This window comes from Equus przewalskii, chromosome 16 (genome assembly GCF_037783145.1).
Source record: "Equus przewalskii isolate Varuska chromosome 16, EquPr2, whole genome shotgun sequence".
In the NCBI taxonomy this organism is placed as follows: Eukaryota; Metazoa; Chordata; class Mammalia; order Perissodactyla; family Equidae; genus Equus; species Equus przewalskii.
This window is the reverse complement of record NC_091846.1, coordinates 46536127-46562725: the sequence shown is the minus strand read 5'-3', so window position 1 is coordinate 46562725 and position 26599 is coordinate 46536127. Positions and strand designations below refer to the sequence as shown.

At 39.3% G+C, this 26599-nt stretch overlaps 1 protein-coding gene across 3 annotated transcripts; it reads right to left on the bottom strand.

The window, feature by feature from the left end:
* Positions 1-274: 274 nt before the first annotated feature.
* Positions 275-21660, bottom strand: KLF5 (KLF transcription factor 5). 3 transcript variants are annotated; one of them, XM_070578451.1, is made up of 4 exons: positions 21433-21660; positions 13790-14663; positions 12690-12749; positions 275-2007 (listed from the first exon to the last, which is right to left on the bottom strand). In XM_070578451.1, exons 2-4 carry the CDS (start codon positions 14649-14651, stop codon positions 1829-1831), a joined length of 1101 nt encoding a protein of 366 aa, XP_070434552.1. In that variant the 5' UTR covers positions 14652-14663; positions 21433-21660; the 3' UTR covers positions 275-1828. The 3 variants fall into 3 exon arrangements, with proteins under 3 accessions (XP_070434552.1, XP_070434550.1, XP_070434551.1); XM_070578449.1 differs by lacking the exon at positions 21433-21660 and adding an exon at positions 16984-17933; XM_070578450.1 differs by lacking the exon at positions 21433-21660 and adding an exon at positions 16448-16985.
* Positions 21661-26599: the final 4939 nt, after the last annotated feature.

Below are 26599 nucleotides of genomic sequence, written 5' to 3'. Positions count from 1 at the left end.
GTTACCCCTACAGTGTTTTCAAACAATGATCTTGAAAAGGTCAATGCAATAGGTCTTTGTAGTGACAAAAAAAAGGGCCTCCCTTTAGACTTCTAATCTTATTTTAAAACTAAATCCCTCTCTTTTGTCTTAAACAAAGGTAGGTATTGGTTCAAAGTAGGAACTGGTTTTTTATTAACTGCACTGATGAAAAAGACCCTTTTCAATAGTTTTGGGAACAGAATTTGCTAATTGTTTTTGCTATTGTAGGTGAAGAAGGAAGGCACCACATGCATCTTTTAGGCACTTTTTATTTTCCAAAAAAAATTGTCGTTAATATATAAACATCTCATTCTCTCAAAAAATTCTACAACTATACAGCTGTTTGCTCCGTTATTTGCATAGGAAATGACCACAATACAAAAATAAGAGGGAGAAAGAAGCAAAACAGCAACCGATTTCTGCTCTTTTATGTAGGGATGTTTCCACGTACAAACGTTTTGAAGCCTCTTACAAAATATTTACACCGTTCGTCATCTATTTACATGTTTTAAGAGCAACTTTTCTAACAAACAAAACTATAATTTATCGTTATGAAAATTTTCTAAAAAAACTTACTATATTACCACAAAATAAATAAAGATAAACAATATTTTAAAAACAAAATTAAATTTTCATTTCAATTAAGACCCTTTTGGCATTTTGCTTATTTTTTCTGCCCTTTGGTTAACAGCATCAGCATCACATTACTATTTTATATTGCATATATGTAGCGCTTGCTTCCTTATGTTTTCAACATGTCATTTATAATTAAAAGCAGACATTGAGTCAGTATTAACAACAGATTAACTAAACTGCACCGTAATTTAGGTAAAATTACTGTGTCTCACTGTATATTACATGCAAAATCCACATAAATTGGCATTTAACCAACAGTCCTACACGAGCAAACATCTTGGTATATGAAAACTGCATCATAAGTTCAACATTGCCATGTGAAAACTACATAAGTCCTTCTTTTCAAAAATGATACTGTTTAGCTTATTGTAAGAGGTTTAACTTTTATATACTGTAAATATCTTTAAGCTCTTGACTTCACAATTCATATAAAATGTCTTCCATATTTAAAATAAACAATCCTATTTTAATCAGTGCATGAAATCTGCTTTTAACGTTCATTTTGAATGATTATTTCTTCTTCCCCCTAAAGAAATGAATTTGGTAAGGTTTTAAGAGGTATCTTACCACAAATTCTAACTGTAAATGTATTCATGGTTATTTTCAAAAGAATTATGATTTTTCCCTAAAAGAATCTTAGAAAACTTGTAATAAACCTATAAAGCTGATTTGCATATTTACAAAATTTTGAATAGCAAATATAGGCAACTCATAAAAAAAAAAAAACACATTTGTTCAATGGCTATTTGTGAATTGCCAGATACACTGCGCACCTCTAAGGAATTATCTAATATTGAAAAAACAACTTAATGTCAAGTAAAATCTTGACATATAATCCAGTCTTCTTCCTGTGCCTGCCAACTGACTTGTTTACCAAACACTGTCACCTTAAATGACGGTGCTCAGGTAGAAACACTGCAAACGCACCCCGCACCCCACCCCAAGCACGCTGAGATGTGGCTGCCTGTCGTGAGATGAAATCTGCTTGAGTAAAGCCATACACGTGACAGCATCATTCCAGATTCTTAAAAGGACCAAACACTTGCGTATTAATACATGTATTCCCTGTTGTCAAATATACAAAATATACATTTCCAGTTTTTCGTTTTGTTTTTTTATGTAGAGTTAAGTTTGCAGGCGGCCCGCGGGCCGTCGTGCGCGCGGGCGGCGCTCAGTTCTGGTGCCTCTTCATGTGCAGCGCCAGGTGGTCGGAGCGCGAGAAGCTGCGGTTGCACACCCCGCACTGGAACGGCTTGGCGCCCGTGTGCTTCCGGTAGTGGCGCGTCAGCTCGTCGGAGCGCGCGAACCTCCAGTCGCAGCCTTCCCAGGTGCACTTGTACGGCTTCTCACCTGTGACAAGGAACCGAGAGCGGTGAGGCGGCCTGCTTGCAAGACACACATCACAGACACTGCCTAAGAATGCTTTTTAAAATCATGGTCCAGGAGAAGAAAAGTTCAGGGATTCCATTATGAACTAAATTCCCGCGAGGTAATCTAGTAAAGAGAGTCACTGTTTCATAGAAGAGCATTTAACCTAATGATGTAAAGAAAATAACTATTGTGTGTACCTTTCAAGAACAGGAAAATGGCAATTTTAAACATGCACGATGAATCAGTACTTATTTTTATGTGCTGCCCTTGCTCGTATAAATTCATGCAATGACTACATGAGCTTGGGTGGCTTTGTCATTACCGTGCAAATACAATCTCTACACCCACAAACCCAAATTAAATTAGTGTAGGACTAAGGCCTATAAGATGGGAGGAAAAAAACTGGGAGCTACTCAAATCACCAATACAATGAATTTAATGTACCACAACTGCAATCCTTTTCTTCAAACTGGCCCTCAATGTCTCTAAATTAGCCAGACTGAAACTTCCAGCACATAAACCAGTTCACTTCCACACTCGGCCTCTAGAATGGACAATTAGGGCACTCTTTGAAAGTCACTCTAGCACACACACATTACTTTCATCAGGGTGTTAGTTAGCTCAGGGTGAATCTTCCCCTTCCAAAAAAAAAAATACTGTTGGCTTACAGCTGAGTTTTATATGGATACCTTTTAAAATTCTGAATAGTGAAACTCCAAAATTGCTTTAAAAATGTTCTCTTCTGAAAGGGAAGAGCCTCCGAGTTGCTTTGAACACTTGTTACTTCGTACCACAACACCACTCAACAGCCCTTCTGCCTGATTTAGCAGTATCACATTCAGGAAGTTGTAAGATTACTCAGCGGAGTCCAAATTTTAAAAGACACTGTCCACATCAACTGAGATTTCTGTAGTTTGTGGATAATATACTTTTTGCTGTCCTGATAACCAGTCTGACTCTTAAACAAAAACCCATAAGGATAAAGAAGAAAGGGCTAGAATAGCCCTTTGAAATTTGCACCAGTTATTTCCCATGAGATCTCTTTCAACTCCCTTGGTACACATCCCCAAACCACCTTCCTCTTTCCTCTCCTCTGGCTCTGAACCAAGACACAAACTTTTCTTTATTTCTTTAATTCTTTTTTTGGTTCCTATCACTCTATTTTAAAAATGCACATCTCAATTCCCGAAATGTTTTTTTCCTCACAGTAAATTCTAAGAATTTAAGCTAATATACTCAAAACTTTTAAGTAACATACTAAGCCACTTTTCACTTATGTTCACGTAGAATCTGCTTAATATGTAGAAATATTTTAATAGTAGTAGTAAACGTAGCCATCACTCTTGGAGATGTAAATCAGTCAGAAAAAAATAACTTTTTTGCACAGTGTTTGTTTTTGTTCCTTGTGAAAAATAAATCACCAAAACAAACATGTTGGTTAAATACTTTACTGTCATTTAATGGAAAGAGAAAGTTATTTCTGATGTCTGAAGCAAGGTAAAAAAATTCCTAAAGTGCCCCAATTTTAAAAGAAATCATTCTAGTCTTTTGAATTTAATAATTAAATAGCAAGAGAACTGAATTCTCAGAGTTTATTTAAGAAACAAGGGACACTAGACTCTTTTTGTTCACTATTTTTATTGGCTATGAAGCAATAAACTGCACCAATATTTTTTAAAGTTTACTTTACTGATTGGTTGAAAAACAGTAGCCATTAAAGTTCCTAAAACATTTGGGGTTTTGCTCTCAATTTATGCACATCTATAGATTACTCAGCCAAGAATACTAGCAGTGTCTGGGACGTTACTTACAGGGCCAAGTCTTTACTATAAAAGCAAGGACAGCTACTGCCCACTTGGGGCAGTTTCTATGGGATTTGTTCAAGTGTCAACACCGCTCAAGGCAAACACCATAGAGGAAGCTAGGACCCAATTTCTGGCCAAATAGCAGATTCGAGCCTTTCTTCCTCAGCCAGAAACACTATGCACAGTACTTCTGGGAAACCAAACTGACTTCCTTTAAGTTATTTCAACAGGATAGAGCTTTCAAAAATTTAATTGGATTTTTACAGAATCTCCTTCCAATACCACCAATTTAAAATATTTAGTTAAGCTCTTTCAACACCAACTGTATTTTTAAGTCCTCATGCTGTTAATGTGAAACTTTCCAAAGGCAGGAAGAAAAAAATGACAAGTTTGCACAGCATGGAAAACAAGCTTCAACTTTATCTCAAAGGATATATTTTCTCATTCTATTCTAAAATTACTAGGAATATTTTGCTAGGAATCTAACCTTTTTAAAAGATGTTAGAGTTTAACATACATACTATCCATCCTGAAGTCAATTAATATACTTTATAAAAATGTTAAGCAAAAACATTACCATTAAAAGAGAGTAGGCAAAAACATCCGTTGAGCACATATTCCAGAGTCAGGTACTTCTCATTATTTCCCTTAATCCTAACAACAACTCCACGAGCTGGAAGCAAACCATGAGCTCCACATTAAGAATCCTGGCCTTCCACTTTCCCTCGATGTCCTGCTAACATCCTCCATTAGCAAACACTAATACACTCTACAGAAATGATTTAAGGAACACATAGATACAGTTCAAATTTATTTAAAGAGTCTAAAGCCACTCGTGAAGGTCAGTTAAGGAACAGCTTAACGGACTCAGAGCGGGCCTTAAACCCCTGGCTGGGCCAATCCTCAGTGGAGCAGCACCTTTAGGACCTGCGGGGTCCCAAAAACTGTTCTGTGCTGGTATTGACAATCTCCAACTACCACCTAATGATGGTTCCCCTTTACCCCACCCAGGCTAAGTGAATGTCAGTGGTTTAGCAGAACCACAGCAGAATGTTTGTCGAGTATCTGAAAGATCTTTCAGCGATGAACTAAAAAATTATCTTTTATCTATTTTTTCTCCTCTGATGAACAGATAAAAAAATGACTTTGAATCTACCATAACAGAATGGGAGGTTTCTCTGCTCTGCTGAACATACTCAATAGGGTCATACGAAGGCCTTTCCCTAGAACGTTCTACTCGAGTCTCCTAACAAAAGAAAAATGCCATCGATGAAAATATTTACCCTAGAATAGTTATTTTAGGTAACTTTTTAAAAGTTTCTTACAGCAAATTTGTACATCTGGCTGCCTTCTTGATGTCTAAAAGATAATCCAATCAATTATATCTGAAAGAGGCTGAAAACCATCAGAATCCAAGTCATGTTTAGTACACGAGAGGGTGACCTGCACTAAGTGACTTGCAAAACATGACAAACAAGACTTGGTTTCTGGCCTCAGAGAACTTAAAATCCACAGCCTATTCTGAGAACCAAAACAATGCAAACTGTTCAAGTGGAATAAATTATTTCAATAGTTAGTACTTAATCTTAATTCTTAGAATTTAAGAGTCCTTGAAGCTCAAAATGAGCTCTTATTTCAGGAGGAAAATATTTTCATGCAATTCAATAATTATATTTCTTTCCATCATTAGAGACTTATTGGAACTTAGACTCTGAAACAGTCTATATCTTCTAGTGAAGGTAAAAAATAGGACACATTAATCCCCAAGATTGAAGAAATTCATGGGGAAATACTTGATATCTAAAAAAAACCCAGATACAGTAGGATGATTTTGGCTCATTAATTCACATTTTTTATACATCTATGCCAGTAATTTTCCATTTAAAAAATCTTTTTATTAAAGCTCATTGTAGCATATCTCCTGCACTTGGAACCGAAGGGTAAACAGTTCGTTTCAAAGATTAGTACTAGTAGTACTTGCAAAATGCATCTAATACTTAGTACATATAGAATCCTTATTAATAATGTGCCCACTTTAAGGAAACTAATTAAAAAGATACAGTAAGAAAGAAATTCCCTTCTTTCTACCTGCTGGGTGATTCGTGTGTTTGTCCCTTTCTCTAAAATCTGATTCACCTTACTCCTTCCAGAAAACCTCTCCACAGTCCAGATCATTCCACTTCACTGTATTCCTGTCATCACTTGAATTTACTCCCAGTGTTTGATTTGCACTTGCACATGCATTGCTGTATGAAGGCTTCAAAAAGCTGTATTTTGCCTCCTTAGCTAGCTCCAAAAGTTCCCCAAGGGCAGAGACTGTCTTCTATTCCAACTGCAAGGCCACACTTCTCCTACTGCATCTTTGGAACAATCACCTGTTTGGCCCAGGTCTGAGCAACTCAGTTATTTTCACTAATGAAAAGGAGGGGAGGGGCCGGCCCCGTGGCCGAGTGGTTAAGTTCACGCTCCAGTTCAGTGGCCGGGGGTTTTTCCGGTTCGGATCCTGGGCGAGGACATGGCACTGCTCGTCAGGCCATGCTGAGGTGGCGTCCCACATGCCCCAACTACAAGGACCCACAACTAAAATTTACAACTATGTACTAGGGGAATTTGGGGAGAAAAAGCAAAAAAAAAAAAGAAGAAGAAGAAGAAGAAAAGGAGGGGAGGTACAAGAGGCAGGAAGGCGTCCACTGTGAGTCTGTCAGACTGCCTCTCTCTCGGGCCCCTCCTGCAGCAGGGCCGCCTGGCTCTGCTCTGCCCCCACCACTGAAGACAGTCTGCCTAACCGTCCGTACAGTAAGAACCATGCTTTTAGCCTCTTCAGGAGGACATGTTCAGAATCAGTTTATTACCCATCCTGAAGTTCTACAAGGACGAGTAAACTCTATGTAAACGCATTTTCTTTTACAGAATTGGACTGGATTTGACGAAAATCAAGGAGTTATTCTCCTACTGCTGGGCAAAGGCAGCGAGGGGACACTTCTGGGGCCAGAGAGCAGTGATCTGCCGAACGTAAAGGGCTCGGCTAGGTGGGGCCATGCTGTCCAGGGCTACACTTGCCGTCTACATCCCAGCAGAGAATGAATCTCCAGGCTTCTAAGCTCCTGCTACTTCTCCTAAGAGTTCTCCATAAAAACAACAGAAAACACCCTCTATTAATAGTGTTAATGAAATATCAATCCTTCAGTCTCCTGACAACACTCAGATTCACTTTCTTGTAATAGGAGTTCAAACTCAATTTTTTCTAAAAAGTAAAGTGTTGATGAAATATTTTACTTTTTCTTTTTTAACCAAAATAGAAAAACCCTGTATTTTCATTTTTCAGCAAGGAATGAGTGCTAGATAATCTTTCCTTTAATTTGTACTTAATGTGGACACCTTGACCAGGAGATTCCTCCCAACTCTTCAAGGTTTGCATTTATAAAGTAATCACAAAGAAATTTATTCTTCAGCCTAGATGCTTTTAATGAAAGTCACCCACGGTACACTTCTAAAACAGTGTAAAAACTCACCCTTAATCAAGTTGTCAGAGCTCCTTGAAGATAAATAATACAGGCTGACAGAACAGAAATGCTGCTAGAGACACTTTTACTAAAGTAGGACATTACTGTTTCTAACCTTTCACCAGAAAAGATGTAGGCCATCAAGTAAACAGCCACTAAATTCTATAGAACTAAAAATATCTGCCAAAGTAAAAATCTTGGGTGATTAAATTATTTTGTTTTGTTTTAAAAAACATTACAGTCTCTCTACCTTCACAGCTGATTGTTTCTATCACAACTATGGCAATTCTGTTTAATGCACTTATGAACTGTTTTCTCCCACTGGTTTTTAAGAACAAAAAGGAAGAGATTCTCTTTGGATTCTCCAGGAGATCAGTCAGAAATGTTTGCTTAATCAAATTATACTTAACTTTTGATAAGCTTTATCATCTCGAAACAATGTTTAATCAATTTCCTATGTAAATGTTTTTCAGATGAAAGAACAAGTCCTGGAAGCAAAGTTTAATCTTCCCAGTGAGTCATTAAAAAAAACTGTTTCTAAGCTTTCATGCTCATAAATACCTTTCCAGGGATCTGAACCAGCAAGTCTCTTAAGCCACGACTTTTTTTTACATAAGCTTGAAATTGTCAATATAGAAAATAAATTTCAAAGCTGCAAATGAAAATAATTTAAGAACGTTTAACTAGAAACATCTAATACTACAGGCTAAATGTGATACTTTTTCCTGCATAGTTTCCAAATATAGACTCAAAAAATCATTGGGTACTAAATAATTTTATCCTACAAAACTTCTTCACCTCTACCAAAAACACAGATTACACATTTAACCAATATTGATCTCTAGATCCAAACCATATGAGATATATATGCTGATTTTAGCTCTAAATAATTTTCTAAAGAAGTAAAATCCTTCCTATATATTTTTAAAGCCTTTTGCTCCTTTCCAGTTCCACAAAAAAGAGTAACTCATTTTCAGAACATTTTGAATGTTTCCTTTAATGCGGAAGTGCCATGAATGAAAATCTTTATTGTCAACATCGTCAATATTTTTACATAAAAAACCATTATCAAATATATTCAATGGATAATAAGTGTAGAGCAAAGAACTAGACAGGAATTCATACCTAAGGATTTTTTAGTACCCAAACTGAAACCAGAATCAACCCTTAGCAACAAATTTCTAGCAGAGGTTATGTATTCTAAAGCATACACCGTAACACCTTAATATAAATGTCATTAGGAAATAGTGTTCTGCATAAGCAAGTAAGGCAGAATTTGGGAACTTACCCCCTTTACAACTAGGCTTGGGCTAAAAATTTTTCCAAAACTTACTGTAGAATCCTTTCTTAAACAAGGAATTCCGAATCCCGAACACAGCTCAGCGTAAAACACAGCACTAACAGCATAGTGCTTCACTCCAAGAGTCCATTTTGTGTTCCTATGCTATTAGTGGGTTCCCATTTTCTTTTGTGGGGGTGTTTCCAATTGTCTTTTTCTCGTCAACCCTTGGCAAGCTATCCTGGGATCACTTAGCACACACGTAACAGCCTGTGCATAGTCTGGGTCTAAGAGATACTTGAGCCAAGTGTGTGTGCTGCTCCAAGACTTTCTCTGCACAACTGCTCATTTTCTGCCCTGTTCCAGAAAGCCGAGACTGATAATGTTCCCATAGCCTAATATCCCAACCACTTTAGCATATTCTCTGGGGTTAAGTGCATATCCATACATGTGACTAAAACCACTAAGATTTCAAACGTCAGTATCTAGTTCACTATTTACTTTTTCAGAACTTTTTCTTTGGAAAGTACATACTTTTTACTTAAGTGTAAACATGATTTTCAAAGAAATTTCCACACTCAACGTAAAAGCAATACTTCAACTTACGGTACTCTATAGACATACCAAGAAACTAGTACCGGTGATAAGAAAATTTTTCAATTTCTTGCACTTTTATCTTTGTATATAGTCTTAATATTTTTCCTATTGCATTTAATTTCTTTTGGCTCCAATCCTGCGCTTAGAAGTTATTTTAAATCTTCATTATGAAATTAAAGAAAAGATAGTAAGATGTATGAGCACAAACAGCTATACCGCTAGTAGCAGTACATTTTTCTATTTGATTCATAAATCTGTCTACCAGTCATGTTGATCTGTAAGGGCAAAATGGTATGCCAATCTTTTTTTTAACAGGTGCTTGGGAGCAACTTTTAAATGACCGCAGTGGGTATATCGCCTTGCATACATCATGAGGCATACACAAATTTCAGCAGAACATTCACATTTAAATGCCGTCAAAAGTACAGATATTTTTATTTGGAAATATACCACTTCTTGACACTGTTGCCTAGAAGCAGCCATAATTACTTCTAATCAGAGGCATGACACGCATATACACACGTTACAAGTAACACACACAAACACCCATACACCCATAAGTAGTACCTCTATAGGCCTATAAGCATGCTATAATACATGTATAAAAACATGTTTCTAAAAAGTGAAATGTAATTATTTCCCAGAATAGAGGCAACATATATTTCAGATATTGTGTTTAACCATAGAAAGAAAGAACTTTGTGTTATTTGTATATTCCTTCTGAACAAAGAAATCAAACTGTAGGAACTTACAAAAACTTGAATGCTATGAGACTTCTGGCTCAGGAAACTGGTATCTTCTACTCTTTCATACCAATTTATTTTTAAAAGGTCTTGTCTTGGAAGACTATTTCCTTATGTTCAATTTGCAAGTCAAGTTAAGAAGCATTTACAAGCTAAAAATCCAGAATAAGCAATTAAATAGAACTCAGATGTAGGTTGTTTTAATTGCTTAAATCATTTTTTAAAACATAAGGTAACCTGACATTTTAAAGCAATTACAATTATATTCCAAAGGAACACTAGGGTGCTTCACATTATGATTTAAAAAGTAATTTTTTAGATCATATAAAAGATCAAAATTCCCATACAGATTGTTTTTAAATTTTTTTAATAAATTGTCCAAGGTCAGATGGGTGGGGAGGGAAACAGAAAGAAAACGAGAAAAGGATTAAATGAGAGAAGTTATTTAGAAATACCTGGGCCTTAAAAGGAAGAAAAAAAAAGAAGCCTTTGCTGGCTTCAGATACATTCATTTAAAAACAACAGGCAGGGTGGGGAGGATGCCATGAGAGAGCAGAGGTAATTTTAAAAGGCATTGTCTAGAAACTAGAAATGAGGGAGAAAACAACCTCAATGCTCTATGATTACCCAAGAACGGGTTTAGCCAGATGAACAAGTCTGCTACAAACCCTCCCTAAGGCATTTGAAAGACTATCAAACAAAACTTCATTAAACTGGATTACATGGGCTCCCTCATTAGAAGTCGAAGGCCACACGTTTATGACCAGGTGAAAAAGTCCGACGCATGGGACCCAAACTAGGCCTAGGTCATCTTTTTAGTCTGTTTTTATTAGGACAAGCATTGGTAACACAACCCACTATTAAATTTCTTTGCCAGCAGGTCAAGTTCCAGAATCTCAGGTATAAGCATTCAGAGCACTAAACCCTGACAGGGTTGCGAGGCCATTTAGATATGCTCTGACTACATCCCGGCAATAAGCAGTCGATTACGTCGTTATATGCAACTGCACTCTCTTTTATGAGGAGACTTTAACCTCATGAAAACTGTGTTCCCTCCTTCCTATCTCCTGTTTCAAGGACTTTCAAAGAGGAAAAACTACTTCGATTATTTCAAAGTTATTTTCACTTCCCCTTAATCAAACTTCAGGTAAAAAATCCATTTTCAATTTTCCTTTCTTAATATAATGTGTTTTCTATAAGAAGATATTTTAGTATTTCTATATGTAATGTCTTCTTGGCCTTATCATTTGTATTTTGAAAACTTTGGACTGAGCTTCTTATATGCGTAAGGGGTGTGTGTTTAACATAAACATAATTTCTACTTTGGGCAGCTTATGTAGAATCTTTCCTTTTATATAATCAATTGGTCTATATCTAAAAATTTCAGACCAAAACAACCTATTCATTTCATTGATGAGAACACGAGACGTCTTTTCTTTAAAAGTGATTTCTCAGAAAGCCCTGGAATCTACCCTATGGTCACAAACACTATTTAGATTTTAGTAAGCAGTGTTTATCATTGGGATATCAAGCAACAATACTTCCTAACACGCACACAAAATGTCCGCAGCCATCTTTCTCTTGTGTTCTATCTCAGCACTGACCTTTGTTCAAAGGCTTTTACTTTTTAATGCAGCAGTTAGAGATAACTACTTCATTTATCAAAACTCAATTTCCATAGTAACATCTAGCCTGGGGAGATTCAAGTCCTTACACTAATCCAACAATCCATTCAAAGGAACTGTTGAATACTTCGGTTTCCATAGCAATGATGGAATAAAACATTTTGCTCGGTCATTGCTTTTATTAGCTAACTTATTCTTTGAACTTTAGGTTAAGGCTGCATTTACTGAGAGAAAAAAAAAAACAATCACTTTGTATAAGTTCTCTCCTTTTAGGGTTGGCCTTTTAAGAAAATCACGAAGAGTGACAATTGATAGATCTGAAAATATTGGGGGTATCTGGAGGCTTTTAAAGCATGCGACCCAGTTTCACCCTAAAATGGGTTCTGATACAGTTTTAAAATTGAAAAGCACTGAAAACTGATTGTTTGATTTGACAAAACAAATATTTATAAAATTAAAGGGGCTAAACTTAAAAAAGCACATTTTAAACAAGGATGAAATACAAGCTAGCATAAAGACAGTCTCTCAGTCGCATCAAATATAGGCTGGGGTGGGTGCAGAAAAACCTTTAAACCACGACCTCATCTTGGCCTGATTTTAATACTCTACAATTTCAGCCTTACCTTTCATCAAGCATAGAAAACATGCTAAACACAGATACTTTAGGCTTAAGATGAAACTAAAGATAATGTATTAAGCAGTTACGACTTACGTACTAAATGGAAGGGTTTTTAGTGTTTAATATAGCTTTATAGAAGCCAACTGATTTGTTATGGAGGAGAAAATGAGCTACATTTTTTTCCTTCAAGATAGGAATAGCAGTGCCATTAAAGTTTTAAAATCCGTTAGTAAACACTGTTGTTTACATTTTTGGGTAATTAATTCTATGTGGGGTGACAGGGCAAGGCCTTAGTGAGGGGACATCAGCCTTTCTGGAACCAGACTTTCAGTGAACTGAATTCTGAGCCAAACCAGTGCTGAAAAGGTAGGCCATTAAAAATAAAACCTGACAGAAGAAAGAAGAGATCAAACACGTGTTGGCTTTTAAAAGGATGAATACCACTTACACTATTTACACAACTCACAGAATTAACAAGAAAATTACATACCAGTATGAGTCCTCAGGTGAGCTTTTAAATGAGAAGACTTTGTATAAACTTTTGTGCAGCCTAAAATAAAGGAGAGGAAGAACAGCTTGTCATTTGGGAGATCCTTTTGAAATCTTTACATTTGATGATTTGGTGTTTAAAATCTGGCTTTAAAGAAATCTTTCATGCTAGATGAGGTATTTGAAGCTTCGGTTTTAAAAGAAGTTTTAAAGGGCGCTCCTCTATTGCCTTATTAAAGGTATAAAGTGATCTGCTTTATGTATCACTTCAGCAGAAAGAGCGCAGACAATCAAGCCTAGTTACAAATGGGAAATTTGTGTTTATATTCCACTAGGTGCCTTATACTAGTAACACATACTTCCGTGATTTAAACGTTTTTAATGGCTCGAGAGCTGACAAGGTTAAACCATTATCCAGGATGACTGCAATTTTCTGTGCTCCTACATTTCTCGTTTTTTCATTCAGTATGTCATGCCATATCATGTACTACAGTCAATAAATCATACCCTGTATTAATCATAAACTAGCTGATGCCAGCAACTTGTAGATAGATTCATCACTGTCATCAATTTATATTTTGTGCCATGTCCCTCATTCAAGAACGAACATATGTTCATATGCTATCAGAACTACCCTTAAATCTGTTCTGTCCCGACAGTCCTGTACCTACCATCAGGATAGCAGCCTTCTCAATCCCCACTGCATTACCACACCTTATTTTCCCCTACCTTACTTAAGTAATCTCTTTTTAGGGCACTTAATCCAGAATTTAAAACTCCAATTTAGATTATTATGTTAAACAACGTAACTCTGGCATTAAACTCCAACTTCAAATTTTATTTAATACTATAGAGTCCAGAGTAACTTTTTTCCAGAATATTCTGGCCATTTTTTAATACACCAACTACGCAAGAGACAACTAAAGTTACATACCAGGGTAAGGCACAGAGACTGAGCTACGAAAAGAACAAAGTAGATGATTTTTTTTCATTATCAAGCCCTACTTTCCTGCGTAAATTTAAAACCTGAGGCTGAAGAAGGCACACTCACACCAACACTAACCACAAGTACTCATGCTTCAACCAGGCGAGATCACCTACCAGGGTAATCGCAGTAGTGGATGCGCCGTTTCTCCAAATCGGGGTTACTCCTTCTATTGTATCTGACAGGTTGGATGTTTTGCGAATTAACTGGCAGGGTAGCAGGTAAATTTGGATTGTGAATTGCCAGTTTAGAAGCAATTGTAGCAGCATAGGATGGAGGTGGGGTTAAATTCTGGAGCATCTCTGCTTGTCTATCTGGACTTCCAGGCTCTGAGCTTGGTGGTGACGGGGGAAAGTAAGTGGCCTGTTGTGGAAGAAACTGACTTGGCATTGTGTATGTGCAAGGGGGCATGCCCTGGAACTGTTTCATCGCAGTCTGCGGAACAGCAGAGGTGTGTGTGTTAAGGCCTGCCATGGCGGCTGACATAGAAACATTAAGAGTGTCCATTACTGCTGTCTGGTTTGTAGAACTGGGCATATCTAGATCCGGTGTATTCAGCAGCTGGTACAGGTGGCCCTGCTGGGGAGGGACAGAGAGATGAAGATCTGGTGTAGGAAGTTCTTGTTTGATGAAAATATTGTTCACCTCTGGAGCTGCGGTCTGGTGTGAGCTGAATATACTGGTGAACTCGGGGAGGGCCTGGGTCGGGGCCGGAGGAGGGGCAGTCGTTTCACTCTGGTGGCTGAAAATGGTAACAGGTTCTGTCTTGATTTGGGTTACGCACGGTCTCTGGGATTTGTAGAGGCCAGTTCTCAGGTGAGTGATGTCAGGGAGGAAGACGTTCATGTTGATACTGTAAGGTAACCCTTCACTGTCAGTGAAGAACTGGTCTACGACTGAGGCACTGTCTCGTCTATACTTTTTATGCTCTGGAATTATAGAAACTGGAGGAAGCTGAGGTGTCAGATACTTCTCCATTTCACATCTTGTCTAAAAAAGAAGAGATATGAACATGCATAATCCATCCGATTCATCACCTCAGGAAGGACAAACAAACGGTGCTTACTAAAAATTCCCCAACAATCCCTGTGACAAGTACTAGGGCCAGCTCCTTCTAAGCGTTGCTTATAAACATATCAGGTTTATTTGCCAATTGTGTAACAATTGGTTCACCAAAACCTTATGAAACTCTGTACAACCTGTACTTGGTAAAACTGCTCCCACAATGAACCCCGGACAAAAAGTGAAAGAGGCAAATCAAGAGAAAAAAGAAGCAAACAGAAACCATATTCTTTTCTGATGCAATAATAAAGTATATTTTATTATTACTCACGTGCAAGCAAGATTCCCTGTCCCATTACGCAGTTAAGTTTGGAACTAAAGTACAGTTTTGTAATATTGCCAAATTACCTCAATTCTATTCATTCCATATAGATAAATTTAACATGTTTTTTTAAAAACTATGCAAATCTTAATAATATTGCAAAGTCTTTTGGTTTTTGGGTTTTTTTTTTGCTTGGATAGATATTGCTGAAATATCTAATATAAGACACATCCCTTGGCTATTTTCGTGTCTTTTCTCGTTTATAGTTCAACTGAAACTTAAATACAATGTTTTGAGCAAAATATAGCATCCACTGAAAGAACACAACTTCACATTCAACATTTGATCTAAATGTTGATTTTAATCAGCAGATTCTGTAATTGGTTAATATGATAATGAAATGTTCCTATTCATATCCCTATCTAAAACAGATCTTTAATTACCTAGGGGAAAATCACTCCCTTGGTAGAGTGGTGCTAAGGGGCTGTGGGTGGGGAGGCTGCTGAATCGCCAGCACAGTCATCAGCAAAACATTTATCATGTCGTCCTCAGGGGCCAGTGCTACATTCCCCCCTACTCTGTAAAAAGCTCAGTCACCCCCCTTACCCTCTTGGTATCTCCTAAGCAGAAAATTGACAAACTGAAATAACCAAACTGTTTTCAAATGGTTACAACCTGGATTATCCTACTTTCTGGAAAAAAAAAAAATCACCATTTACAGCCATCCTCTCTCCTGTTATAGTTTTTCCTTTGATTTGTCACACTGAATAAGAAATTTCAAAAGAGAAGAGAAACGCCAACTAGATGGCTCAGAGAACTATTAACCGCAGCATCTCAATGGGTGAATAACGCAGTCATTTCTTTGCTGCTACTTAATTTCAAAAGTGTTTCATATCGGACCTCGTCTCATTCGGTGTGGCTGCAGACGGGGTTTCTCAGATAGACATGATTTAAAAATAAAAATTATCGCTCTAGTCCTGTGAGTCACATCTCTGACAAATGCCACTGCCCTTTCACAGCACCGCGACACTCGCAGACCCCCGGAGTAGGAGCTGGGTAGCAAACACACAATATACCAAGGGGTATTAAATGAAGCGTCTTGAAATAAACCGAACTAAACCCTTTCATGCAGTTCGCTCCCGTGGTGGTTAGTGGTTTCTGATTTTAGCTCTTCCAGCTGTTTGCATGTGGGTATGTTTCCAATTTTTTTTTTTCCTTGGGACAGGCTAAAAGTCCCGGGAAGTTTTTTCTGGGCTATATGACTCCCTGCGTGGGCGAAAGAAACAGGCGGTTGCTCTAATTCTGCTGCCGGGCAAGTGTAAGAGCCAACTGCCAGCTTTCAACGCGGCTCGGGAGGAAATTTACGCGCACGAGGAAAACAACACCCTGGTCTTCCCCCCCTCCCTTTCCTTCTTTTACAGGAAAAATAAGCCCTCCAATACAACCTTACCTTTTCTAACTCCCGTTTCCTAAAGGCAGCCCCTGATCGCGTCTAAAACAGGGTGAACCATGGGGTACGAAACTAGCGCCCCGAGGGGCCTCCCGCCAGCACCCTGATTTGCGTTTCCACTTAACCAGAGACGACGCGGGGCGGGGAGGGGACCTCCAAGGCCACGGCACTGGGAGGAGGGGGGATTTCGGCGAAAGGCGGCATCGAAGTTAAGTTGGGCGTGAGGGACGAGCTTTCATCCTCCAAATATAAGAAAAACAACGACGGTGCGCGTGAGCACCTACTTCCCTCTTGTAACCGCTCCCGGACGGACCCGCCAGGGCAGATTCATCCTGGACACCCTCCCTCGGGTCCCCCCACTTTCTCCCTGCGGAACTCGGGTGCCCAGGCGAGGCGGGCAGGGCGGGGCTGCCCCCGCACTCCGGCTCCCGGTGCGCCCCGACGCACGCCCCAGCCTGGAGCGGCCCCTGTCGCCCGCGCGTCGCAGCGACGGGACACGCCCGAGCCCCGGGAGGGAGGCGGGCGGCTCTTCCTACCTGGACCAGCTCCTCGGCGGGCAGTCGCGGGCCCGCGGCGGGCGGTGGCGCCGTCTGCGGCGGCTGCGGGGGCGCGGGCTGCGCCTGCGGGTGGTGGTGCGGGTGCTTCAGCTCGTCGCCGGGGAAGAGCGCCGCGTCGCGGGCCGGGTTCGCAGCGCCCAGCACGGGCTTGAGCTGCGCGAACACGGGCTCGTCCTGCGGGGCCGGCGGCTGGGGCACGGGTCCCAGGCGGGCGCTCATGGTCAGCACCCGCGTAGCCATGGGTACTCGGGGGCGGCTCCGGGCGCAGGGCGCGGGTCGAGCGCGCTTCCCACCTCACCCACGCTGGCTCGGGCCGGCGAGCTCGGCGCGGGGCCGCGGCGGAGGGGGGAGGCTCGGGGCGGACCCCTCAGGCAACAGCAGGCGCGGGTTTCGAAGGCGCGCACGAAAAGCAAAACTCTTCCGCTCCGCCACGCGTAAACGCCAACGTCCTCCAGGCGGCCACTTTCTCCCGCCCCGCCCCGCCCCGCCGCGCTCTCTCACTCGCCGGAGCCCGCTCCCGCCAGCGCCGGTCTCCCCGAACGAGCTGCGAGCGCGCGTACCTGCCCCGCGACTACTGACACTTGACGCCCGCCTGTATTTTACCCAACTCCGGGTGGGCGGGGCCCGCCAGCCAGACTGGCAGCGCCGTGACCAATCGCGAGGCGCCAAGGCCGGCCGGGCCGGAGTGGCTAGCCTATGAGGAGGGAGAAGTTCGCCCAGGGCCCCGCCTCCGCCGGGCCGACCGCACCCCTCTTGGGGCGCGAGCTTCGCGCTCAGGGCGGCCGCGCAGTTTGTACACAACTTCTCTGACAGATTGGGCTGGCGGAGCCGGGGGCGGAGGGAGGGATAGAAGCGGGTGGAATCTAGGAAGAGAGAATTAGGGTGGAGACGTGGAGGGAGATCTCTTCGGACTGTTCTCTGACAGGATTAGGGAGAAAAAGAGTTTTGCACGTCTTAGGTGTTGTGCAAGGACCTGAAACTCAAAAGCTGAAACCCAGAAGGCAGCGAAGGGGGGCCGCTCAGGTTTTTAGAGACTCGTTTAATGAGTGTATATTTTTAAATATACAAAATGTACTTTTCTTTAGCGGAAAACTAGGGGCGGTGTGATAAACAAATTTAAAAACAGCTCTTGTCTCTATGTATCTTTAGCAGCGAATATATCCATTTAGCAAAGCAAATTTGGAAAGCCTGGAATAAAAGGTTTAATGGCAAGTTTTTTTAAGTCCTTGCATAAAAGCTTGTCTTTCCTACAGTATTTAAATGGTTAGAGGTTTTCACACACATTTCTAAGTCGTATCCGTGTACGGAGAGAAGGAGGATGGGCCATATGAATTTTGAAATTTTTAATATTTTTACCCTGTTGATTCTAGCCGAAGCAAGGAATCTAATTTAAGCACTAACGACTAGATCAAATGTATTTAAATAGACATTACATCTTTGACTTATTTTTGCTACCACTGTATGTTCAAAAAATGGAGTTTGCTATTTACAAAACAGAAACGTAGCACATTTACCTAACACCTTTTCCTACGAAGAGACAATCAAAGAAGCCACAAATATTAGACAGGCAGCAACTCTGAAAACTGGGAATCCAAACTTGTAGGAAAGTAATAGCCAAATAGATTACCGTCCATTTACTATGTTATAATAAGAAGGTGAATTTTTGCCAGCAATCACCTAAGGAAACCGCTTCTCTTAATCCTCAGTGGTCATGTACAAGATTTTTATCTGGCTTATTGGGAAGCCGGAAAAAGAAACTGCAATAAAAATGCCTGGAATATTACTACATATGTATATATGTTGACAGCACACTATACTATCAGACAATTTTACATATACAACAGCCTACTCATCACTTCACAATAAAAAAGCTTTAAAAAACCGAGTTCTTAGAAAAAACATTCACTTCAAAGAGTGGATCTATCAAAGGTATGGACCTCATTTCAGTGTGTAGATCAAAAAATAATGTACAAATAAAGTATTAGAGGTATTGATTTATTATTAGAAAGCATAAAATTACACTGTAAAATATACTTTTTTCTCCTTTTCATTCCCTTCTTGTTAATAAATGATTCATTTTTATAGCTGTGTCACTGCTCTCAGATAATGGTTGACGAATACTTTCATGTCTCCAAAGTATTACTTAATAAGTGTTTTTGCAAATTTTTTTCTGAGCAAACAATCCTCATACTCTCCCCGTTCACCTTTAAAAAGCTGTCCTGTTTTTCTCTAATATTGAACCCAGTTATGTAATTAAATAACTTCGAAACAGATTGTAGAATTGGTATGGGATTTAATATAACTTTTTAAAAAATTGAACTTTGAAAGATTTTTAGTTATTTAATGCTGATAACGTGATCAAACCTGAGTGTGATGTAGATAACTCTTAAAAGAACTTTTGTATTCTTTTTAACTTTAAATCTAATCTAGATTTAATACAATTTCGTATCTATTTATGTTTTTATTTGCTTTTAAGCCTTTCGAGACCTTTCCTTTTGTCTTTCTTTTTTACCAGAGTGTCAGTGGCCTGTTATTTCAACCTAAGTTTTCACTGTAATGAAATATAGTTATTTACTAGAAATGTTTCTATATTTCGTCCCATTTTTTTTTAACATGCTTTCATTTACAAAAGCTTGTCCAATGGGGGAAATACCTAGCTATTTGATAAATGTTTAATAAAAAGTTTTTATAATCCTCTTGATTTTTTTTCACATTTCCACTTTTCTTAATACATACAGATATGAACCTAGCTATGGTTGGGCTGGCAACACATTTCCAGTAGAAAAGCTGAATACAATCTTTTTTGCTCAAATACAGTAGCATTTATTTAAATTTCATTTCTGACATAAAGATTCATGAAATAGGGCTGCCACTTTTAAGTAATGGTTTCTTTGAAATGCCCAGCTCTGCAATCTCATAGAAAATAGCTAGCTTAGCACTGTACAATAGTACGGAAATTGGAAAGTAATCCTTTTCTGAGACATTTGCCATGCGGTTCCGAACATATAAAGAACATGTTCAACCAAGCTCAGTTGCTGTTGCTGTGAACACAAATGCTACAGCTGCAAACCTGCTTCATCGACTTAGCAAAAAGGGTTAAAACTTGATAAATATTTTTCAAATGTTCCAGGTCTACACTGGCGTGATGCCAGAGAGTGTGAATGGACAGATCCTCAATTACTTTGAACTTTCTAGTTCTTTGCATTCCTTCCTGCTGAGTAGTGCTGTACCATTAGGGAAGATAGGAGAAAACAAAAAACAAATGTCAGGTTTCAGAAATCAATTAGTGGCCTGGCAGTGAGTGGTGTGTTAACTGAACTGTGCCAAAACAGAGAATCTGAGGGAAAGAAAGAAAAAGTTGAGTAGTCAAGTTAGGTAGGAAGCTAAGTGTAGAAGCAGTGTGCATGCTTAAGTCCTTAGTCACTGGGCAACACAGATTTAGTCTCTTAGAATAAACCATAAGTGTCACTATCTTTACGGGAATAAATATGCCTGAATGTGTGGGGGCTGAACAGGCATTCAACGATGGGGGAGGGGGAATTTTGAAGGAGGGAGTGGAAAAAAGTGTAATAAATAGCTTCCGAATGATGAGATGAGAGAAATACGGAGCCATCACTAAAACAATGTTCACAAGAAGATACGGCAAAAGAAATATCTGTATTCAGTTGTTTGGCCAAAATGTCAGGGAGAGCTTGAAATGAAGGGACCTAGAGCATTTTAGACAAGATTTTATTCACTTTGGAAAATATTCATGGACTATTCCATTTCTGTAAAACCAGAATCAAATTACCGAGTGATATCGGGCCACAAAAAAAGCACGAGACTGAGTAAAAATAATTTTTTATAAAGGGAATACCCTCTTCTCTAGGGTAAGATTATTCAATTTAAAGTGACTGTTTTGATATTCATTAATTATCTACCTAGTGTTAGAATCTGTATCAATAGAAATATAAAATATAATTATTGTCCTCTGAAACATTTGTTTTTAATCTTTTCATTAATGGCAACTGCTTTAAGCCACACATCCAAAAGAAAAAGTTCATTGAGAAAAGAACATAATAATTAGAAGCTTTAACTGAGATTAGGAAAAATCCAAACCATTTTGACTCAAAAGATTAAGAAACACGAGAAAAGATGCTCTGCTCCTTCCTTTTGTGATGAAAAAAATATGGAATTTAAATAAGATTGTATACTTCTGTTTTGTACAAATTAAAATAATGTCTTAAGAAAAAAACTTAATGTTCTGTTTTTGTGCTGTCTCTCACACTAGTTCTTAAGAAATTAAATTTTATATTTGTTTGGATTTAAATGTGTTCTTCATGAAATATCTCATAAAACTTTCAGTGTGCACTTATTCCTAAATGTACTATAATTTATCGAACCACCTATTTTTAAAACTCTAGTAATATACAAAAAACAGAATTTTACCTTTTGAGGGGACTGGGATTGCTTTTTCCACCTTGTTAGTATAATAAACAGACAAAAATGACATACACATAAATGCCTTGAACCAAGTTATAGGCCAGGCACACTGTAGCTTACACTGTACTGTATTTGAATTCTGACTTTAAACATGATAGGAAAAGTTAAGGAAAAAAATCCTGCACTGAAGCAGTTATACCAAACAATCTTTTAGAATATTAAGGAGGCCACATCACCAGCATCACAATGAGCAATGTTTTGAGCCAATTGCTGTTGACGTGATGACAAAAGCATTAATGGCACTAGGCTGTGGGGCACACGCAGCTCAGTGTTCAAATGAATTGCGCACGGCTCACAAGGGAACACCCGCTGGAGGTTGATTTGTAAATGAAATGTGTAAAAATAGTGCTAAGACCCATGCCAACTCTTTGTGCCTTAACTTCTCTCCACTGGTGATGCTTGTGTAAATTTGGATAACTTTTGAGGAGGACCGTTTGACACTAACTATGAAGAAGGCTAAAAATGTAAATAACCTGTCAAAATGATAGATAATTCCCCCTCTAGGAAATATATATTTTTACATATACATAAAATAAAATTGGAAATAACCCAGGTACCCAATAATAAGACAGTAGTTAAACAATACATCCATGCAATAGCTACTGTTCTGCTACTGAAACTCATATTATTAAAGAATGTTTAGTCACATGGGAAAATACTCATGATATGCTAAGTAAAAGAAAGTTGAGGCTTTATAAGCACATATACATAAAGGTGAAAAGAAAATACAAAACATGTATGTATTTTGGTGGTTATCATTGGGTAGTGAAATGATGAGTAGTTTTTCATTGCTTTATACTTTCCGATATTTTCTAAATTTTCCAAAATTGCCATGTATTCTAGTTGTAATTAGAATAAATGTTTCTACTAAAAACATACATAGGGGGCCAGCCTCGAGGTGTGGTAGTTAAGTTCGATGCCCTCCACTTTGGCAGCCTGGGGTTTACAGATTTCATGTCCTGGATGGGAACCTAGACCACTCATCAAGCCATGCTGTGGAGGCATCCCACATACAAAATAGAGGAAGATGGGCACATATGTTAGCTCAGGGCCAATCTTCCTCACCAAAAAAAAAAAAAAAAAAAAAAAATCCCATAAATAAATGTTACTTTTATACAATTAAGAGTTCATTAGAACTGTAGATGATTATCAAATGATTTTCCATTTGAAACCAGCAAGTATAGCCACAACTTGCCAGCAATCTGTGCTGGGAAAAAGGGTAAACTTTCTTAACCAAGCTGCTAGATTTTCAGGATTCACTACAAAATAAGCTGAAGAAAGATTACTAAGTTTGAAGTTGGAAAGGGACAACCTGGAATGTTTTAAATATAGATATAAATATGTTTTAATTCATTTCCTAAGTGATCCAAGACTTGTATAAATCTTTTTCTTAAAGTTATTTTGTATATCTCATTTTACTTTGTTGCTTTGTTTTCCCCTATTAAGTGAACTAGATTATTTATAGTGTTTTGACAAAATACATAGACTCTTTCTTTTGTCTTTTCTTTTTTTTTTTTTTTTTTGAGGAAGATTAGCCCTGAGCTAACATCTGCTGCCAATCCTCCTCTTTTTGCTGAGGAAGACTGGTGCTGAGCTAACATCGGCGCCCATCTTCCTCTACTTTATATATGGGATGTCTGCCACAGCATGGCTTGACAAGGGGTGTGTAGGTCCACACCTGGGATCGAACTGGCCAACCCCAGGCCACCGAAGTGGAACATGTGAACTTAACTGCTGTGCCACCGGGCTGGCCCCCAAAATATGTAGACTCTTAAAGCTGAATAAAGTTTGTTTGAATCTTTAAAGAGCTGTTTGTGTTGTTTGGTTTTCTAAAATCTAAAATATTCATGTAGGGCTGGCCCAATGGCGCAGCAGTTAAGTGCGCACGTTCCACTTCGTGGCCTCGGGATTTGCCGGTTCGGATCCCGGGTGCGGACATGGCACCGCTTGGCAAGCCATGCTGTGGTAGGCATCCCACATATAAAGTAGAGGGAGATGCGCACGGATGTTAGCTCAGGGACAGCCTTCCTCAGCAAAAAGAGGAGGATTGGCGGCAGTTAGCTCAGGGCTAATCTTCCTCAAAAAAATAAAAATAAAAATAAAATATTCATATAGAAGATATAGAATGCAATAGTTTCTAATGGGATGTCCCTGTCTTCTCCCTAACAGCCTTGTTTTCCTTCCTGGCACCCAAAGTTGTTTAAAAGTAATTCCCAAACTTGGTTATTGGAAATTGAAAATTAAAGTTGGGGGTGGGGAGGAGGGGTGGTGGTAGTCTTAAAACATTTTCCATAAACAGTTCAATAAAGAGCTGCTTTCTGAGGACCCCCCTCCTCCCTACCCCATCCCCCCATCCTGACCTCAACCCACACATAAAACACACACACCCCAGTCCCTGTTTCAAATCATCTGGCACGTTGGTGTCTGTAAACATTTATTGAACACCGTCTATGTGCTGAGCACTGCTGCAGGCTTTGGAAACATAAAGATGAACAAGACACAGTCCCTGCCCTAAGCATCATCTGATAGGTAACGCTCCTCCTCAAATGCGTTTCATTGCTTCCCTCAATGAGTAGACTGGAATCCAAACTCTTCAGCCTGGCACTTTGTGCTGACCCCAGCGGATCTTTCCAGCCTGGAATCTCACTATGCCTCCCGCCTCTTTTCCCAGGAACCTGAGGCCCTAACGATGGGGATTATTTGTCATTTCCCAAAATACCCCTGCTGTTCCCACCAACTCTAATGTCTTTCTCTGACCACATGTACTGTATATCACCAGCCCAGCTAAAATCCCACGTCTCTCTCAAGGTCAGTCCATATCCCCCAGTAAATTACCTTCTCTCGCTTTCTTCTCCTTCCCGTTAGCTGTGTATCACCAGGAAAGCATGGCTTACCATCTGCTTTACGTCTGTCTCTCCCAGCAAATCCTGTGTCTCTCTGCAGGGCACAAATGGTCTTGTCTTTGTGTTCTTCACAATGTCTCCTGGCACAGTGTCCCACGGAAAACAGGCAATCAATGCTTGATGAATTCAGTTTTATTCATTATAGACTTAAAGGTAAAATTAAGAATAAAAGTTTGATAGAATGTCATCTAAAAACATAGAAGAAATGAGAATTCAAAAAATCACCATTTTACAACCATCGTAGTGTTAACTGATTCAGGCAAAAATCAATGAAAGCCAAAATGGGTGAAATTCTGATGAGGAATGGGCTATCTCCACAGTCTTAAAGTATTTCTCCACAGATGAGGTATTACTTACAATGCAAAAAATGGTAACCTAACAGTGGAAAACCCAGCAGACCTTACCTTAAGCAAATGATTAAAATCAACATCATCATTAATGGGACAAACAGACATCGTGTCCTTCCTGATGTGATCAATGGAGAAGGATGCAACATTATTTATGTTGTATTCCTACCCAAAATGCATAACCTGAATCCAAACAGGAAAGATCGCACAAACTCAAACTGAAGAACTTTCTACAAACCAGCAGCCTGCTCTTCAAAAATGTATATGTCATGAAAGACAGAGAAAGACTCAGCAACTACTACTTCTTTTTAAAGGAAGAGAGAGTGGGGGCCGGACCCATGGCCGAGTGGTTAAGTTCTTGTGCTCTGCTTTGGTGGCCCTGGGATTTCGCCAGTTCGAATCCTGGGCGCAGACATGGCACTGCTCGCCAAGCCATGCTGAGGCAGCGTCCCACATGCCACAACTAGAAGGACTCACAACTAAAAATACACAACTATGTACCAGGGGGCTTTGGGAGAAAAAGGAAAAAAAAAAATCTTTAAAAACAAATAAATAAATAAAGGAAGAGAGAATCCTGGTTTGATCTAGATGGAGTGGGGGGATTGCCACAATGAACATTTTTGGGATAATTAGCCAAATTTGAGTATGAATTGTAAATAAAATTTTCAGGGGCTGGCCTGGTGGTGCAGTCGTTAGGTTCGCATGCTCCACTTTGGTGGCCCGAGGTTCACCAGTTTGGATCCCGGGTGTGGAACTACATATTGCTTATGAAGCTATGCTGTGGTAGGCGTACTACATATAAAGTAGAGGAAGATGGGGACAGATGCTAGTTCAGGGCCAATCTTCCTCAGCAAAAAGAGGAGGATTGGTGGTAGATATTAGCTTAGGGCTAATCTTCCTAAAAATAAAAAATTCATACACTTTGAAATTCCACTTTTAGGAATTCATTCCTCAAAATCACTTAAATGTGCACAAAGATAGATGTACCAAGATGTTTACTGCAGCATTGTTTGTAAAAACCGTCACTGGGTTAATTAGCAAAATTTGAGTATGGGCAAGGCTACGTTTCTGAACTTGATAATGTAGCTGTGGTATATAAGAGAATATCTTTGTTCTTAGGGTATACACCCTAAATATCTACAGGAAAGGGTCATGATGTTTGCAACTAATGGTTGAATTAATCAAGGCAAAAAAAAAGTGTGCATGTGTGTGTGTATGGAAAGAGGGAGACAGAAACAGAGAGAGAGATGTGGCAAAATGTTAGTGATTGCTGAATCTGGGTAAAAAGTATATGGGAATTTTTTGTTTATTCTTGCAACTTTTTCTTTGTTTGAAATCATTTGAAATAAAAAGGAAAAAACTCTCCAAACTTTGGGAGCTACTTCATTTACTTCACAAGATGAGATCCTGGGGGCTGGCCCTATGGTGTAGTAGTTAAGTTCTGTGTGGTCTGCTTTGGTGGCCTGGGGTTCGCAGGTTTGGATTCCAGGCATGGACCTACATCACTCATCAGCCATGCTGTGGCAGTGACCCACATACAATGTAGAGAAAGACTGGCACAGATGTTAGCTCTGGCCTAATCTTTCCCAAGCAAAAAAAGAGGAAGATTGACAACAGATGTTAGCTCAGGGCTCATCTTCTAATCTTCCTCCGCAAAAAGAAAAAAAGAGAGAGAGAGATGAGATCCTGCTTTCTAGGACCAGTTTTCACAGATTTGTATTTCTAGAAGACTTAGAGTTAAACTGAGGAGAATCCATCATAAACCCACACAATCAATTCCATCTCAGCTAAAACACATCTCTTTCCTCAGCCTTTGTGGTCTTATCATTTCTCTGTCATGGTGGCCCTGATGTCCTGGGTACC